The 17,760-nt window shown below is 41.3% G+C and overlaps 1 protein-coding gene across 3 annotated transcripts; it reads left to right on the top strand.

Moving 5' to 3' along the window:
* The first annotated feature begins 2,571 nt into the window (after positions 1–2,571).
* On the top strand, positions 2,572–15,621 carry DMC1 (DNA meiotic recombinase 1). 3 transcript variants are annotated; one of them, XM_068141705.1, is made up of 15 exons: positions 2,572–2,605; positions 3,187–3,293; positions 4,051–4,138; positions 4,739–4,783; positions 7,748–7,894; positions 8,178–8,260; positions 8,856–8,908; positions 9,757–9,798; positions 10,901–10,973; positions 11,580–11,671; positions 12,788–12,861; positions 12,963–13,077; positions 13,650–13,710; positions 14,243–14,359; positions 14,990–15,621. In XM_068141705.1, the coding sequence occupies exons 3-15, from the start codon at positions 4,079–4,081 to the stop codon at positions 15,057–15,059; spliced, it is 1,032 nt and encodes a 343-aa protein (XP_067997806.1). In that variant the 5' UTR covers positions 2,572–2,605; positions 3,187–3,293; positions 4,051–4,078; the 3' UTR covers positions 15,060–15,621. The 3 variants fall into 3 exon arrangements, with proteins under 3 accessions (XP_067997806.1, XP_067997805.1, XP_067997807.1); XM_068141704.1 differs by having other exon boundaries at positions 4,048–4,138; XM_068141706.1 differs by lacking the exon at positions 9,757–9,798 and having other exon boundaries at positions 4,048–4,138.
* Positions 15,622–17,760: the final 2,139 nt, after the last annotated feature.

Raw genomic sequence — 17,760 nt, 5'->3', positions numbered from 1 at the left:
CTATCACCGCTCTGAGCAAGCTGTGCCCGTGTTTCACCATCCTCATTGTAAAAAGTTTCTTCCTTAAATCTAGTTTGAATCTACTCTTTTTTTTCAGTTTAAAACCATTATGGCTTGTCCTGTTGCAACAGGCCCTCCTAAAAGGGTTGTCTGCATGTTTCTTATAGGCCCACTTTAAATATGGAAAGGCCACAATAAGGTCTCCCTAGTAATTCCTTTCAGTGATTCCATTTTAGCAATGGAGCCCTCTTGTTACTCCAGTCTGATGGATGAAGGTGGTCTGATACTTCACCAGTTCTATCCTGAGACCTACTATATACATAGAGTTTTTGTAGTTCCTCTTAGTTCTGTATATTCCTTTGCTGTACAAGACACACAGAAGTTTCTGCCTTGTTAATATTTGGATTGCCTTTGCAATATTCAATATTCTTTTTCTTTCTCTTCCCCTCTGCCTCCCCAGCATGTATTTCCAACTTTACAGAGGAAAGAAAACCCATCCAGCAGCTGCTGCTAGAGAAAGGAGAGCCAAAGAATGTGAAAAAATTACTGCATCCTTACCAAGAAGCATTCTGCGGCTCTAGGAGGATTTCAGGTGTGTCACAGTTTTAGTCTGGGACCAACTGTAAGTGAAAAGCATTCCTATGGAAACCAGAGGGCACAGCTTTTCCAAAACAATTCAGACATAAATGTGCACTTGTATGCCAGGCTGACTCTTCATGGGTTACATTCTGCAAGGCCAAATGTCAGATTATTCTCTCCTGGTTAAGAACAGGCAAAGTGCCAACTTGGAAGTTCAGAGAAGGCATTAGCTTGCATATTTGACTCTAATCCATTTGAGCCACATAAATCTGAATCAAAACCAGCCAATCAAAAACCAAAAAACCCCACCAAGCAACAAAACCACAAAACCCACACAATTTCCCTACTGCCCCCTTGGATTAAAATGGTTTGTGAGGATGAAAAATTCAGCTGGATGCTTAGTATTTTTACTGTAATGGATTAACTTGGGTCTTGTCCAACCAATAGGTGATCTTAAGTGAGAGTAAAAGCAGATTGCCAGTGCCTCACCCACAGCTGGAGGCGCGCTGGTCAGTTGCAGAGCTTGTAAGAGAGAAATAGAGCAGACTCTCTTGGTTGGTGGTGATGGGGTATGTGGGGTTATTGCACTGCACGTATTGCTGGCAGCTGAATGAGCAGCTAATAACCACAAGTTTTCAAGATGTACAATGTAAAGTGTTGCCCCAAGTAGCACTTTGAGGTGGGAAACGATCTGCACATCCTGTGCATTCATTGACCCCTCTGAGTATTTTACCAACTAGAAGGATAATGGATGGAAGGTTGTTTACAGAGGCATTAGCTGTTGCAGAGCTGTTAGCAGCCACAGAAGGATCACTCTGTGCCTGTGCATTCTGTTCTGGAATAAAAACACACTTGCAAAGGAATTTGTCTTTAAAGGTCTGTCTAAGTGCTCTTCTGGAATAGCTCTTGCGGAATAATGCTGCTTTCAAAAGCAGTGCCAGCCAGCTCCTCCATACAGACAAAGCCTTGGGCACCCAGGATTAGACTGTAGGTACTTAGACAAATCGCTTGATGTCTCGAATGAGGACCCTGTGGGCACTCCTGTGGGGTTCTGATGATGGTTAGGGGCTGCAGATGTTGTTGGCTAGTTTCCTAACGTGGCTAGCACTCGATAGGATTGAGGCACTGATGGCACCCATGCATGCTCTTAACTTCCCACAGGCAGAGGGTGGGTAAGTTTTCACAAGCACCGTGAAACAGGCTGGGATGCTGTCCCCATCACTTCTGCTATTTAAATCCCCTTACCCAGGAGGAGAGCAATGGTCAGGGGCACCCAGGAACTCCTCCTGCTCACACCGACATCTCCTGGATGTGCGGTCCTGTACCAGCTGTGCTGCTGGAGGTGAGCTAAAACAGGTGACTGCTACCCAAATACTGTCTGCAAGGAGACTGCAGAAGTCTTGTGGAAGTGTCTGCACCGTAAGAAGTGCCTTTTCCCTCCTTCTAAAATAGCAGGTTAAGTCATGTGTATGACTCAGCGTCATTTTCTTGTCCTGTGACTTCAGGCAAGTGAGTTCCCCTCCAGCTTTCTGACGGGTTTTACCCATCCAATCCAAAAATGCCTTGTTTAGGAAGCTGTGTATGTAGCACCCTGATAAAAAACATAAGGCTGTCGAACTGATCTCCCTCCAAACCAACCCCCACGCAGTGCTTTTAATTAAGCCTCTCTTTGTCGGGTGTAAAACAAAAAAGAATATAATATTCCTTAGAAATGGCGATTACAGCAGTTGATACATTTTAGAAGCTAAAGGGATGGAAGTCATTAATACAACTGCATTTCAGTGAGAGGGTTAGGAAAGAGGCGGGCAGTCCCCGCTCCCTCATGGCGGCCCGGCGGGAGCGGGCCTGTGCCTAACGGCCACCGCGTTTTGGCGGGAAGGCCCCTGGCCCGCAGCCCCCTGGCCCGCAGCCCCCGCTCGCCCGCAGGCCCCGCTCCCCCTCCGGCGGGAAAAGCGCCCGCCCGGTTCCCTCAGAACCAGGCAGAGGGGCTGGCCGGGCTCTGGGGAGTTCACAGCCACTGTGAACTGTAAGCACTCGCAGCTCCCTGCTTCTGGAGGTGCCCGGGGACGAGCCGTGTTTAGTTATTGTTGCAATTTTGACAGGGTGCTCGCTGAGGAAGGGCAATTCCACAGTGCCTCACATTTTCGGAACAGATATTTGCACCCCCTGAGAAGGCAGCTGGCAAGGGGAAATCAAATAAATTCCTGTGTTGATAGACGATTAATCGTTTATTTTCCTCTGAGTCAAGAGATGTGAAATTCCACCCCAGTGCCCCTTGGAGCAGGGCAGATCCTGCCCCTGCGGGGGGACCCAAGCTCGGCTGCAGCCAAGTCAGCTGCCATGCTCCTGTCAGTTCAAACCCCACTCTTGAAACCCAGTGCTGTATTCTGGGGTCAGGTCCCTGTCACACCAACAGTCTGCATCTCTTGCAAGGAGTGCAGCACCTATCCTGCTCACATATCCTGAGGAATTAGCTAGCAGGGCAGTAACAGGAGGGTCAGGGTACCCGAGGTGGCACAGAAGTGTGTTGCCTCACAAAAATCTTTGTTTATTCGTGAATTTGCTGTGTGGTCTCAGACTTTCACCCTTTTATCTGGTTCACTGCAGGCAGCAGTGGCTGAAATCGTCCAGGTCTTCGGGGAACCAAGGCACCAGCAGCAGGAGGCCTCTCCATAAGCAGGAGGATTGTGTTCATCCCTAAAGCTTTCAGTAGGGTGTGGCACAATTTCTGTATTTTCCCTCCCAGCCTTGCAGGAAGGCACAGACCTGGGTCTGCCTCCTCCTTCTGCTGTGAGATGCCAGTTGCCTAAGGATGGGGGAGTAAGAGAGCAGTCCCACCACCTGTTCAGCTGTGCTTGGAGTGCAGGATTATCTACATTTCAAGAGGGCATTTTTAGTGGAGAAGGGGATTATAATACGATTGTAATGCCTTTTGCATTACTTCTTTTTTCTTTCTTCAGCATTTGGAGCTAAGGGGGTTATTAAAATCCCTTCAAGTATTTTTAAATTAGTGTTTTGCTGTCATTATTTTTCTGGTGCAACACATGATGTGAAGGCATGATTTCTTGTTCCATAATTGACAGGGTTCTGAAACAGAAATTAACTATATCCTGACACTACCAGAAAAAGCTGGTTTTATAGGAATATTTTATCTATTAAATCTAACAGAAGTGGCTTAACTGTATTTTCACTCCAACGCCCCACACCCCCAATTATAATATTCCCTTTCTCACTTCTCCCATCCTCTCTACAGACAGGACTTCTGTAAACAATTTAGGCAGACCCTAACTGTCTGTTTAGATCTACTCTTGGTCTGGTAATGAATTATTGGAAGCAGAATGCAAGTTTAAATCCATGCCTGATGCCATACTGAAAAGGTTCTGCAGTTCAAGGACTTCTTAGAAGTCCCCTTAGAGTAATTTATTTATTTATTGCTACCCCAATACTATCTTTGTTTGCTTATTCCAGTAGTGATCAATACTTTATTGCCAGCACTTTCATGATGAAGTCCATGGAGGATCAAGTAGTCCAAGAAGAACCAGGGTATCAGGATGACGAGGTAAATCTGTGTTCATTGAAAAAATATGTGTGGCAAATGTTATTTGAAGGTATTTTGATAATGAGATTCACAGAAAGACAGGAGGTCCCCAAAGATGATCAGGGGGTTCAATGCATTTAAAATTTCATTCGAGCCTAATATCAAGAGAATCTCATTTCTTAGTCCCTCTACAGCCTTGTTCTTCAAGTACTCCTCATTAACCTTTCAAAAGTTATGCATGATTTTTAATAGGAGTGCCATTATTTCTTTATATTTTACACTTCTATATTAAATGCAAGGGGACTATCAATTAATTTTATGCTTCCAAGGGATATTCATCAGCCTGCAAAGACTGAGGAACTGTGTTGGAAAAGAACAAGATGATGATCATAACATAAGTTTTATTAGCACAGCAGGGGATTCCTTGCTGAATAGCAGAGGATTCCTTGCCTGTGAAGATACATTTTATGAAAGAGCTGATAGGAACTGCATAGGCCTTCTTGGCTCACTATGGCTTTGCTTATTTGGGCAGTCCAACAAGTATTAGTGTTTTATTAAGGAAAACAATTTAAATATTTACAAAGGTTTACAATTACATTTTCTTTTTTGCTATCTTTTTAGGAATCCTTTTTTCAGGACATTGACCTGCTACAGAAACATGGAATTGTAAGTGTTAGCAGTGAACTACACTGCACAGAATAGTCTATTTAAAGCTATTGTAAGGTTATTTCCAAAGCATGTACACATTGATATAAGTAACCAAAATTCCACCTTGAAATGAATTCTAAGTCAGTCATGTGAAAGCGAGTTTTGCCTTTGGTGATAATACAGGTTTTCAGAAAACCTCGGTCCCGCCAGACTTCTAAATAAAGTGGCAAGATATTCAAAGTATTTAGCACCCAGCACTCTTGGAAAAACAACTGCTTGCTAATTTATTTCAAAACTGTGATAGATTACTTCCTGTTCATGCCAATCTTTGTAATTACTTCTGCATTTTTGGTGCCTGTGAAATTACACCATGACAATTGTTGCTGTACTATTTTCAGCATGCCTGTGAAGGGGGTAGAGTGGGAGTCAGGAAAATATTAGTAGCTAGAGAAGTCAGTGGTTAGTTTTCTTCATCAAATATTAACTCCTATAATTGTCATCACCATCATCTTAATTATTATCATATAAACATCACCTATTTATTTGAATTATTATTATTATCTGTTTATCCAGGAGATTGGCTCATGTTATGGAAGTGGGATAAAAAAGTTGGGTTTGCCCAAAGAAATGTAAGATTTAACTCTAGTATGAATGACTACAGACAGATACAGATAGGGAGGACACAGAGACCACAAGACAGCATTGATCAGCATTGTAGTCACTGGGCTCAGCATGTAATTGTCAATGGATTTTATTGGCAATCAATTGACATTTTTAAAGAGAGTTCCAAAGAAGGACCATGAGGTTGGAAGCTCTAGCTATGGGAACATAGGAAAAAGACATAGGAAAAATTCCTGTGTTAAACATTTAACAAGTTGACCAGAGACTGACCTCATGAGCTGGAAGGCAGCTGTGCTAGTCTGTAAAAATTAAATGAGACATGGTATGCAGAGAATGATAAAGTATGAAAGATCTTGAAAATAAAGAATAATGACTTAGGCTGTTCTTCTAGATTAATAAGGCCTTTCTGGTCCTTCCAAGTGGAGGAAGTTTTTGTTTTCAGCTGTGCCAGTTAAAATCTTTGTGTGAGTGTAAGATGACCCATATCTGTTAATTTGCTTAGAGTTGCATGAGTTTAGATTATTTTTTCCCCCCCTAGCGTTAAAGAAAGAATTATTTACTAGATATGACAGTGTATCCACAAAGAAAGTCAGATCAGCAAAACCAAGGCTGTGGTTTGACCTCCCCCCCCCCCCCAAAGTCTTTGGTAGGAATTAAGATGCTATGACCCTGAAGCTTTTGCTGAGTAGTCCTGCCCCTAGAAATCTTCTTCTGGCACATCTACTTTTGTAGCCATCCTGTGAACTGGATTTGTGAATGATGTACCTGTGCAGGGAGAGAACAAGAACTTATATAACCAGGTCTACCACACAGAGACTTGGAATGCAGAACAGCCTTAAGTTTGATGCGATCAGAAAGACAGCCACTCAAAAAATACAGAAGTAGGGTAATGCATTTGAAATCTTGGTCTAGAAAACTTTGCTGCAGTGGTCTATTCTCTTAATAGAAAAACAATAAACCAACTCAATCATAGAATCATGGAAAGATAGAATGCTTTAGATTGGAGGGGACCTTAAAGATCATCTTGTCCCAACCTCCCTGTCATAGGTAAGGACACGTTCCACTAGACCAGGTTGCTCCAATCCCTATCCAACCTGGCCTTTGACACTTTGAAGGATGGGGCATCCACAACTTCTTTGGGCAGCCTGTTCCAGTGTTTCACCACTCTCCACAGTGAAGAGTTTCTTCCTTGTATCTAATCTAAACCTACTCTTTCAGTTTGAAACTGTCACACCTCATCCTATTAATACAGTCCCCATGAGGAGCCCCTCCACATTTTTCCTGTAGGTCCCCTCTAACTCCTGGAAGGTCACTATATGGTGTCCCTGGACCCTTCTCTTCTCTAGGCTGAACAACCCCAGCTTTCTCAGCCAGTTCTCACATGAGAGGTGTTCCAGCCCTTTAATCATCTTTGTGGTCCTCCTCTTGTTATATTCGTTTGGGTGGAAGAGTCATTTTTATTCATGATTGATTTCTCCTCACCCATCCCTATTAATGTAATAATCAAAAAAACATATCACAGGATGAGAAATAAGCTTCCAAATGAAGATGACTAATTTCTTGCATAACCTCCCTCCCTTCTTATGTCCCATGCACCCACACACTCTAGATAAATAGACGGTACATCCAGTTCATATTTTTTTCAAAGAAAAAACATGGCTGCAAATGGTAAATAGGAGCATTATCTCACACCTTTCACATAGTTACTTACCTTTAAGTTTCCAGTGATGTGGGAATCATAAAATGAGGTGAGGTGAGACAAAACATGTCAGTAGAGCTCTAACTGAAGTCATACAGTACCCAGTTTATCAAGAACTCTGGTAGTTCCCTCCAGCCCAAAGCATCAGTCAGGTCTGGAGGATACAAGTATTTTAAGCTGGACACACTGTGAACATGGATAAACAGCACAGTAGTTAAGATTCAGCTTCCAGTGATCCTTGCAAGTTAGCTCCCAGTTATCCACAATCAGATTATCTGGTTTACAGATTATCTGTGCTAAGGGCCAGAATGATACAGGGTTTACAAGGTTGGGCTCCACACTATCTTGCAATAATCTGTACTGTTGCTTTCCTACCAGCTTAGATCTAGAAATACTGGCATGTAACAGGGCCAAGTAAATAGAACTGGACACAAGACAGCTTTCTCTCAAAAGCAGTGGGATCAGGACTCTGCACCATGATGGTACCCAGAATTTTTTGGTGTCGGCATCACAAACTGCACAATGAAGAGTTTACTGGAAATCTGTTTCTTGGTGAAAATACACATGCATAGGAATATATAATAAAATATGTTTCAAAGGTTTACTTTGCCTTCTAGTGGTTAACTGTCCTGAGTACTCACAGAAGGGAACTTTCTTCACAGAACGTGGCAGACATTAAAAAACTGAAGTCAGTTGGGATCTGCACGATCAAAGGAATCCAGATGACCACCAGACGGGCACTATGCAATGTAAAAGGGCTTTCAGAGGCCAAAGTGGACAAGATTAAAGAAGCTGCAAACAAGCTTATTGTAAGACCGCCACTTTCCTGATAGTTTGGGCTCTGCAAAATGTTGTGCAATGTTTACCTTGACAGACTTTTCCACCACATCAAGGTAATTTTGAAAATTACTCTGCTCATTACTCTAAATGAGTAATACTTCACACTCTGCAACAACCAGACAAATGCTGTGATGCCTTTTATACACAACCTGTGGAAATGAGACTAGAGTGAAGATATTAGGTGGGATATTGCACTTTAGCTTCAGGTTAAAGTTAAAATAAACCTCTCATGTTCTCTTTGGTCTTCATTAGGAACCAGGCTTCCTGACTGCCTTTGAGTACAGTGAAAAACGCAAGATGGTATTTCATATCACTACTGGCAGCCAGGAATTTGAGTAAGCTTATCTCTACTTAAATCCTTTCTTGGGCCAAATTGTTCCAATAATCATATTTATTGTATTTAATGAGACAGAAAAATATAATAGAATAAGCATTCAACTAGGACACATAGGTTACCTTGCATTGGGAGCTAGCGCTGGGTCAAGCTGCCTGCATCAGTAAGCAACAACCAACTCTTTTCTGAAGTGAAATCTGGACCTTGTACAGTCATTGTAGGTAAGCAGAATTTGCATCCAGAAATCCTCATCATATAATTTTCTCATATAGTCAAAACAACCTCTACATCTCAGGTCAAAATTGCATGTCTTCAAGACCTCCCTTGAATTATTTTTATGGAATGTTATCTTTTCAAAGATTATTTTCCCTCTTCTTTCTTTCCTGTAATGATTTCAGTGGATCACTCTCCTGCATAGAGAGAGGGAGGTTAACTATTTGTGAATCAGTGATCATTTAGTGCCCCTGAACATGAAGTGAGGGGCTATATGGCAGAAAAAAAAACATTTGTAGAAGCAGCAAAAATGTCTCTCTGTTTTTACTTTCTGCATGTGATTTTGTTGGTTTAACTATATCATAATCTTCTCCCTTCTCCAGTAAACTTCTGGGTGGTGGGATTGAAAGCATGGCAATCACTGAAGCCTTCGGAGGTGAGAAAAAAATTAGTATTACTGGACAAAGAACGACAAGTTAGATTTTAAATCAAGCTGGATTAATTCAATCCAACTTACCACCTGGTAGTCATAAAGATGAGTACCTGTGTCAGTGTAAGAAGAACCAGCTTCTCTTTGCATTTTCCCAGTTTTCCTTTTCATTTGCTTGAGCCATACTGATTCAGCACAAAATGTCATCATTAATACTGTTACGAACAAAAGATTTCCCTGATGCAATCTGTTTTCCAGTAACAAAACTGCCACAAAAGAGATTTTATTTATGCACATTTTGGATACACTGGTTTCATATAAGGTTTAAGATTACAATTAAGTGACTATTATAGTAAATTTGATCAGTTAGTGGTTAACATTTCCATGTGAAACACAGTAGTCTTCCCTTTAGAAAAGATAAACTGGAGACTAACATGATATAATGAGATTCATAAACTCATAAGCTTCTCCTTGATGATTTTACTGAAAATTAAACTGGGCCAGGTCTATAGAATCAATAATTTCTTTCACCCTCTCCCTCACTTAACACTTTTCCACGGGTGCCATGTGGTTTTAACTTCTACACAGAAAAGAAGACACGACCTTAGCAGTCAAGATTGATCAAATTAAAGCATTGCAGTTTGCTTTTCACGTAACATACTTTCACTGCACAGAGTATGATTTATAAACTGGGGTTAAGTGAGTTTAAAAGGTAGAGATAGAGGTGAATTCGTTAAGTAAGAGTGTTTCTAACTGCAGTAACTCCTGAATTTGGCAAACTTGGAAAAAGAAACCCTGATTATTATTTGTTCTTTTTCTCTCCTTTTTTTCCTTCTTTTCTTTTTTACTTTAAGAGTTCCGTACCGGCAAAACGCAGCTATCCCACACCCTTTGTGGTAGGTGCAACACCTTAAAAAAAGATCTATTTCTTCTCAGTGAATCCATTCCTTACAAATATATCATATAAATGACTACATTTTAATACTGCTGACATCAATGTAAGTTTTGCAATAAGGAGTGGGAAGATAACAGACTTGTCTTAGAGAAACCAGTAAAGACACCATCTGGAGAAACAGAGCACAAACGTGGGTTACAGGTGGCGAGGGGCATTGCTCAGAAAAAGGGGAAAGGCAGGATTATTTCTTCTGATTTCCTGGCTTCAATTGGTTTTACTGAATATGACATTCTGAAATGGCCCTGAAAGGATACTACTGACTGATTATCCAGTAACTGCATAAACAAACATTTTGGCAGTCACCGTATTCTGGCAGTGCCAAATACAGCAGGGCTCTGATTTCCCAACAGGATCTCTCAATATGTAAATAGCAGTATGCAATAACTAGCAGAAATATTAATGCTGCTGTAATATAGTCACCAGACACTGGGTAGGCAAACATTCCCTTAAATCAATGCTATATGATAAAGGAAGTTATGGCACCTTCTGGAAAAATAAGACTTCATTTGTTTAGTACAGTCTAATGGTCAGCACTCATACCCTTTTGTATGAATGATTACAACTTAGTTGAATATTTTAGTTTATTCACTCCAAAGAGACTAACCCCACAATCAGTAACTAGTTATGTATCAGGAAAAATTCATATCCAAAGAATTTTTGATCATGAATTACAAGAGGGGAAAAAAAAAACCAACCTACAAAGTCAATATCGTTAATTTGGGCAGAGGGTTAAGAGGACATTTTGTGTATAAGAAATTATTAGCAATATCCTTACCTAGTTTCAACATAAAATATACAGACTGAGTGATGATACTGATTAAACCACAGTTTTGACAGCATTAATTAAATCTCATCTGATCTCCAACTGAGAAAAGTGACTTGATCTTTTCTCAAGCCAGCAGTAAGTCCCGAGTTATTCCTGATTTCCACATGGATTAAAACTGGTGGTTCTTTGTGCTACAGATAACCAGTCATATTTCATTTTAGAAGGAGGAAGAAAATACTTTTCTCACTTTCATATTTTGATCTATGATTCACTGTAGTGACAGCTCAGCTTCCAGGACAAAACGGCTACACAGGTGGAAAGATTATCTTCATTGATACTGAAAACACTTTGTATCTTTTGGACTGTTGAAAGCTACAGGTACAATGAACTGGGAAGACAGTTAATTTTGTTATAAGCAAGTAGGAGGCTCCAGATAGCTTCATACATGTAAGACATTATGATTGACCAAGAAAGTCTGCAGAGCACAGTGTGCAGTGGCCCAAAAGGTAGTGACATTTTTCTCCATCATTTGATGTAACCCAGCCTGGAAAATTAGATCTTATGTGCCTTCTTCATAATGATACAGGTGATGCAGATTTTCTATCTACTTCAAGAGAAATTCACCTAAGAACTGAACATTATTTTTAACACTCCATATCTGTGATAGACTGTGAATAAATAGGTTTTGTTCACAGCTAAATTCCTGGAGCACAGATATCCATATGTTAACCTCCCCACCCCTCACCCCCGCCTCAAACCCCAAACACAAACCAATTATCACGGTGAGCCCTAAACTATCTTTAGGATATGTGGGACAGTGTGAAGAGAAGTTTGTCTTCTCTAGAATCAAAATAAGTATTTGTCTTTGTTTTTCCATAGTTCTGTTTTGGGATGGAGTTTTAATATTTTCAGATCATGTTTTGTACAAAGAAATCCTTAACTGTGCCTCTTGTCAGCCGACCAGACCGTCTTCGTGACATTGCTGATCGCTTCAATGTTGACCACGATGCAGTACTTGACAACGTGCTCTACGCACGTGCATATACAAGTAAGGCCATCATTGCAACTGGCATGATACCTGTTTTTTTCTTCAAGTCTTCTGTTTTAATCACTCTCAGTCCATTAACTGATATGGCCAACTGAGGATCATACAGCATGCTTTGCTCCTAACAGAAGAGTTTGTAAGCTTGCTTTTGTTTTCTGGTGTTGTGCACTGAGCGGGTCTGTTTACTGTGCTTTCCAACTCAGCTGTGCAGTTTGCAGGTTGCCACAACATTAAGTGAACTCTGCCATGTGTATGATGAGTGTCAACATAGCATCTTTGTAAAAGAAGCACCAATTAGTGTAACTACGCTCACCTGAATGCAAGCTAATTCCATACATGCTGTTGAGACATTTTCTATCATCTCATGAATGGGACTTCATGGGGACAGCTCCCATACTGGCACAAGACAATGCATTGAAACTTCAGAAAAGTTTTAAACAGGACTTTAAGAGTACAGTATGAACATGAATCACAGTATCACTAAGGTTGGAAGAGACCTCAAAGATCATCAAGTCCAACCTGTCACCACAGACCATATGACTAGACCATGGCACCAAGTGCCACATCCAATCCCCTCTTGAACGCCTCCAGGGATGGTGACTCCACCACCTCCCTGGGCAGCCCATTCCAATGACGAATGACTCTCTTGGTGAAGAACTTTCTCCTCACCCCGAGCCTAAACTTCCCCTGGTGCAGCTTGAGACTGTCCCCCCTATATGTCCCCTATTGTCCTCATATAATAATATGATTAATACATTTTCTGTGCACCATTTAATTCAACACTAAAATGAAAAGTTTATGTTGCTTTCCAGTTCTTAACAAAAAAAGAGTTTTCTTCATGCATAGTTTTGTTGTGAAGCTTTCCACAAAGAAGTTTTGTTAGCTGGTGTGGTAAAACCTTAACACAACATCTGGGCAAGTAGAAACTGTAACATGGAGAAGTGCAGGCGCTGCTGGGTGCTGTAGAAGTAGCTTGCTACTGGGTTTAAAGCTGCTGGCAGTGACAATATAAACAGTGCAGACATTTAAAATGTAATTTTAAATTCAAGCTTTTGTTGCTTCAGAGCTCCTTCTGGTCCTAATTTCATATGGCAACTGTACTTCCCAACTTCCCACCAGGTGAACATCAGATGGAATTGCTTGACTATGTAGCAGCCAAGTTCCATGAGGAAGCTGGTATCTTCAAGCTACTGGTACAAACCTTTTTTGTTGTTGTTGTATGCTAATTGCTTTCAGAATACATTTTCCTATTTTCTTTCACTATATTTACTTATCTAACATAATTACAATGCAGATCATTGACTCTGTAATGGCACTTTTCCGTGTGGATTTCAGTGGTCGTGGAGAGCTGGCTGAACGACAACAGAAGCTGGCTCAGATGCTGTCAAGGCTCCAAAAAATATCAGAAGGTAAGGGAAATATTGCAAAATTTGGAAAACATGGACTGGAGTTACTGAAACAATTGCCCTTGGTAGCACAGGGAAAAAAAAACAACCTGTGCCTATTGCCATGTTCCCAGTGCTTTGCAACGCACTGAGGGAGGATGACAGAATGAATGACTTACTCTTTGGAGTACCTCAGAATGTCGATGAGGAATGAGTAAATGTGTTGGGTTTGGGTTTGGTTTTTTTCCCCTCCATGAAATAAATAATTTTTTTTAAAAAAAGGAAAACAGACAAAGGGAGGGAGAGAAGGCTGAGGGCAGGGAGCCAACAGAGAAGGTGGGAACTGAGGAAAAGTTGTTCAGTGGAATTCTAAAAGTGAAAATTTTTGGTGTAAATATCAGTTGAAGTCATACAGGAGCAAACTGAGGCTGTCTCCTGAATCACTCCCACCATCAGACATAAGGAATATTTGCTTCTGTTTCATTTGAAATTCAACATGCTTCAGCATCAGCCTTGCTTCTACCATGGACTGGAGGATATGTTGGAATTCTAATTGGATATAATCCAATCCTACTTTGCATTGTCTTCTCTTACAGAATATAATGTGGCCGTGTTTGTGACCAACCAGATGACTGCTGATCCAGGAGCAACTATGACGTAAGATACTTTTTCTCTATCTTTTGTATTACATATTTACCAGAGATGAGAACTGAGACTGTCTAAAGCAAGAGGCACCAAAATGAAAGTTCAGATTGGTTATTAGTCCCTCTGGTATGATGAGTCATTCAAGGATGACACCTGTATGTTTCTCTCAGCACTTGTAACGAGTTCTTCCATTTTCATCTGCTGCTTGGCATGATGGCTTCTCTCACTGTGACTTGAACAGAGAGAACCAAGCCACATAAATACTAAAAAAGCACCACATTTTCTTTTGAATCAGCTTATATATGAAGTTTAAGGTGTGTATTTCTAGAGCCTCTTGACTTTAATGAGAGGAAAATGATGCCAGCATTGAACACTTAAATGTCCTATCTTGAGGCAAGTGTGTTAACATCATTTTTAGGTATATATTTTGGTATATGTAGCCACTTATTATTCATTATTTGGTTCAGTATGCCTTACTTGACAGTTTGTCACCTGTGGAATTTGGACAGTGAATCATCACAATTCAATTTTCTTGCTAATGCAGCTTTCAGGCAGACCCAAAAAAGCCCATTGGGGGCCATATCCTTGCTCATGCTTCAACTACCAGGATTAGCTTGAGGAAAGGGAGAGGGGAGCTGCGGATCGCAAAGATATACGACAGGTAAATTGCCTTTCTGCCACAGGAAGGAAGCTGTGTGATGAGCAACCTTGAGGTGAAATGTAATAGCTTGAACAGCTATTTTATGGATTAAAATTAAACATGTTTCTGGGAGGTAAGTTGAGAGAAAATCTGAAAGGACAAACTACTTAACAGACTTAAAGTTGCCTTGCATATTGCATGCATTTAATTGCATAAGGTTTCACCATAAATCATCTCTTAAAGAAGACTGTCAAGTAGTTTGCTAAGACTGGTGGCCCCTTGGCATGAAAATTCCAGAACTGTTAAATTACTAAGTTTTGCTGACACAATTAGTATTGTTTTACCTGGTAAACTGTGGCAGTGGACAGTGGAAAGACCAGTGTTTCTGGTCTGGAACTAAGGAAATTAAATTAGACTTTGTACAGACAGAATCTTTCCTTCTCCTGCATCTCCTTTATTTCCCTCCCTTCTGTTTGTCATCTTCTAAGAGGTGAATTTCACATCTTCTGATCTCAATACTATTGATCATAGTCAACAGTTTGCACACATAGAATATTTTGGGGACTGTTTCACAGCTGCATTTAACATGGGGAAAACCACAAGTTGTTTTGCTTTGTTTGTTGTTTTGCTGTTGTTGTTTTTTTTTCCCAGCCCTGAGATGCCAGAAAATGAAGCCACATTTGCAATAACTGCTGGAGGAATTGGAGATGCCAAAGAATAGGCAGAAAACCAATGTAAGTGTATAGCTGAAAACTACATGGGCAGTTAGGGTGAAGATTTGTGCAAGGCCACACTTCTGTCTTTTGGGAACCATTTGAGATATTTTGAGAGAATATTGAGGAGACCTCTGTCCAGTTCAGTTTTCTTGATCTTAATAGGATTTAGTTCATTTAGGTTCTTCTTTTGTCAACTGAACGTTCAGCAGAGACTGAAGAAATAAACTAGCCAATTGTTGACAGAATCCTTCCCCTCTGTTTTGTGAAAGTCAAAGCTGTCCTTTCACAAGACATTAATGTAATCTTTCTCAGCTTCTCTCAAAGAGTGTTATATGGCAGAATTGAATAGTGCAAAATGGAACAGAACTGGAATAAACTCAGCTTTAAAACTGACATAAAAAGGCAGTGGCAGGAGATACAGCCCAAGAACTTGTAGGAATCCTATGTACTACAGAGGAACAAGTTGCTTTAAACCTATATCTTTAGGCATTTTTATCTTGACTAGATAATTTTTGTATTTTTATTTAGCACTTTCTAATTTTTTTTAGACTTTTAAAACTGTTTTTATTAAAGATTGTGAATTAGAACAGCATTTTGCTTATGTGTGTGTGCTTTGACTCAAACCCTGCTCTCAGTAATCTCACTGATCTTTCAAAAGAGAAATAAACCAAGTGCAAACATTTTCAAACCTTTTGTCTAGCCTTGTCAGGCTCCTAATGTAAGTGGGAATATAAAAGATTATTATTAGTACATACCAAATATTATGAAAACACAGAAGATGACAAAACCAGTGTCTAGATAGGGCAAAGAGGCTGGCACCAGTACTTACACTGGGGAAAAAGCAATAATGACTCAGCTTGCTGAGGGCCAGCACAGGCATAGCTCCAAACCAGCTATGGATGTGTGGCATCAGGGTCAAAAGGAAGAGCTGGGAGCAAAGAGAGAAATGGAAGGTGAAGGGACAAAATACCAATTCAATCTGCATTATCTGCAATGCTCATGAAATTGCTTGCTTTAAAATTAACAATTTCTATATTAGATGCTTTAAGGGAAGGCCTTACTTTGGTCTCTTGTACAAAAATGCTGATTGGAATGGGCCTGACTTGGGTGTCTGGTTAGAAAGCTTGTCCTCACCAACATGGTAATTTTTTTCCATGTAGATTAACACCTGTTTGATAACATTAAGTAAAAAGGTAGGGATTACCAGAAACTCGTCTGAGCAAAGCCTGACACTGTAGCCAGCATTTACCTTGTAATGGAGCTAGAGTTTGCCTTCTATAAGTAGTATCTTAACAGATCTTTGATATTTTTTCCTGAGGCAAAGTACTGGTTGTTTTTTTGAGGTTGTTTTACAGCAGACAGAAGACAAGAGAGAAGCCAGCAAGGAGGCTGGCTGATCTAAGGGAGCCAGGAATGGGTCTGCCGTTGTCATTTAATGTAACATTTAAATCGTTGCATGTGCCAGGCGTGCCACACCAGGCATTCCTATCTAGTGGCTCAGTACAGAGTGTTGGTGAGAGCTTACAGTGTCATCTGACCCTCTCCCACCCACTTAAAAAGGCCCAAGTTTCTTCCAGTATTTTAAGCCTTTTGCTTTCCCACATGTGCCATACATAGCACATACAGCAAGTACAACTAAATCAGTAAACAATCTGTGTCTCATTCCAGCCTGTTATTTGTTTTGAGGGTCTGAAAATGGAAAGGTCTTTCTCTTCTGCCAGTAAACCGATTTTTGATACATTTGACAGCACAGGTTTGGGCCAAGCCCTGGTTTGGCTGTTGTGCACAGACCAACCCTAGCTGATTGTGCCAGGACAGACTGAACCAGCTGCTTCTGGATAGGTCGTAAGTGTCTAAGCTCAGCACAGAACTCATGGCCTGTGCCACATCATTTCCTTGTGGCTTATTTTATTTTTTAGCTAGGAGTCTCTGGTTGAGTTGGGGAGTCAGTGCTAACAGGCTACAAACACAGTGTCTACGCTGTGCCTCCTGTCCTTCAAGTACTTCATGTAATTTCTTAGATTGCCTGCAGTAACACCACAGTGGGCAAGCTGGTGAATTCGTTTATTTTCTGGAGAGGTGCCATGAACCTCCTGCAGCTGCTGGGGTGTGTGTGTGACCGGGGGTTGCCGGCACTGTTATGCCCGTTATGCCGTTTTCTCCTGGCACTCAGGAAGATGCACACGTCATGGCTGCTGTGACTCCTGCTCCTGCCCCAGCATTCCCCTAGTGATCTGCCAGGGAAAGAAACGAAGGAAAAACTCCCAACCCACCGAGCCCACCAGGAATGCTCGAGGAGCTGCTCCCGCCTGGCCTAGCCTCCACCCCCTACTCCCGTTATTGTCTCTCCAACCCTGCCGCCACCCTCCACGGGCCAACGTAGGCGACAAGCCGTATTCTCCAAACCCTACTAGGCTGCAAAATTAACGTAATCCTCCAGCCCTGCCTGCACAACCCGCGGAAGAATTTTACGCAAAGCACACGGCCGCTTCCTGCCCTACGCCAGCCTGAGTTACGCAATTTCCGTACGCCGTGTACTGGCGTAACGTACGCTCCGGCATAGGCTTTCCCTGCTGTCCAGAAGAGGTTACGTGATTGACTCCTTGCTTAGCAGACTTTGAAGAATAGCGAGAGCGTTACTCTCCTCCCTCCCTTCCTCATGACAGGCCTGGCTGAAGTGAAGAACGCTACGTACTTTTCGTACCC

The sequence above is a fragment of the Melanerpes formicivorus genome, unplaced genomic scaffold (genome assembly GCF_026170545.1).
Source record: "Melanerpes formicivorus ecotype bairdi unplaced genomic scaffold, bMelFor1.0.p_v2 SCAF_8, whole genome shotgun sequence".
Lineage (NCBI taxonomy): Eukaryota > Metazoa > Chordata > Aves > Piciformes > Picidae > Melanerpes > Melanerpes formicivorus.
The sequence above is the reverse complement of the archived record's forward strand: the minus strand, read 5'-3'. Positions and strand labels throughout refer to the sequence as shown.

Coding starts and splice junctions, on each gene's coding strand:
- DMC1 (XM_068141705.1), top strand. CDS start 4,079: ATGATGAAGTCCATGGAGGATCAAGTAGTCCAAGAAGAACCAGGGTAT. Junction 12,862..12,962: donor CTGGTATCTTCAAGCTACTG/GTACAAACCTTT, acceptor ATTACAATGCAG/ATCATTGACTCTGTAATGGC. Junction 13,078..13,649: donor GCTCCAAAAAATATCAGAAG/GTAAGGGAAATA, acceptor CTTCTCTTACAG/AATATAATGTGGCCGTGTTT.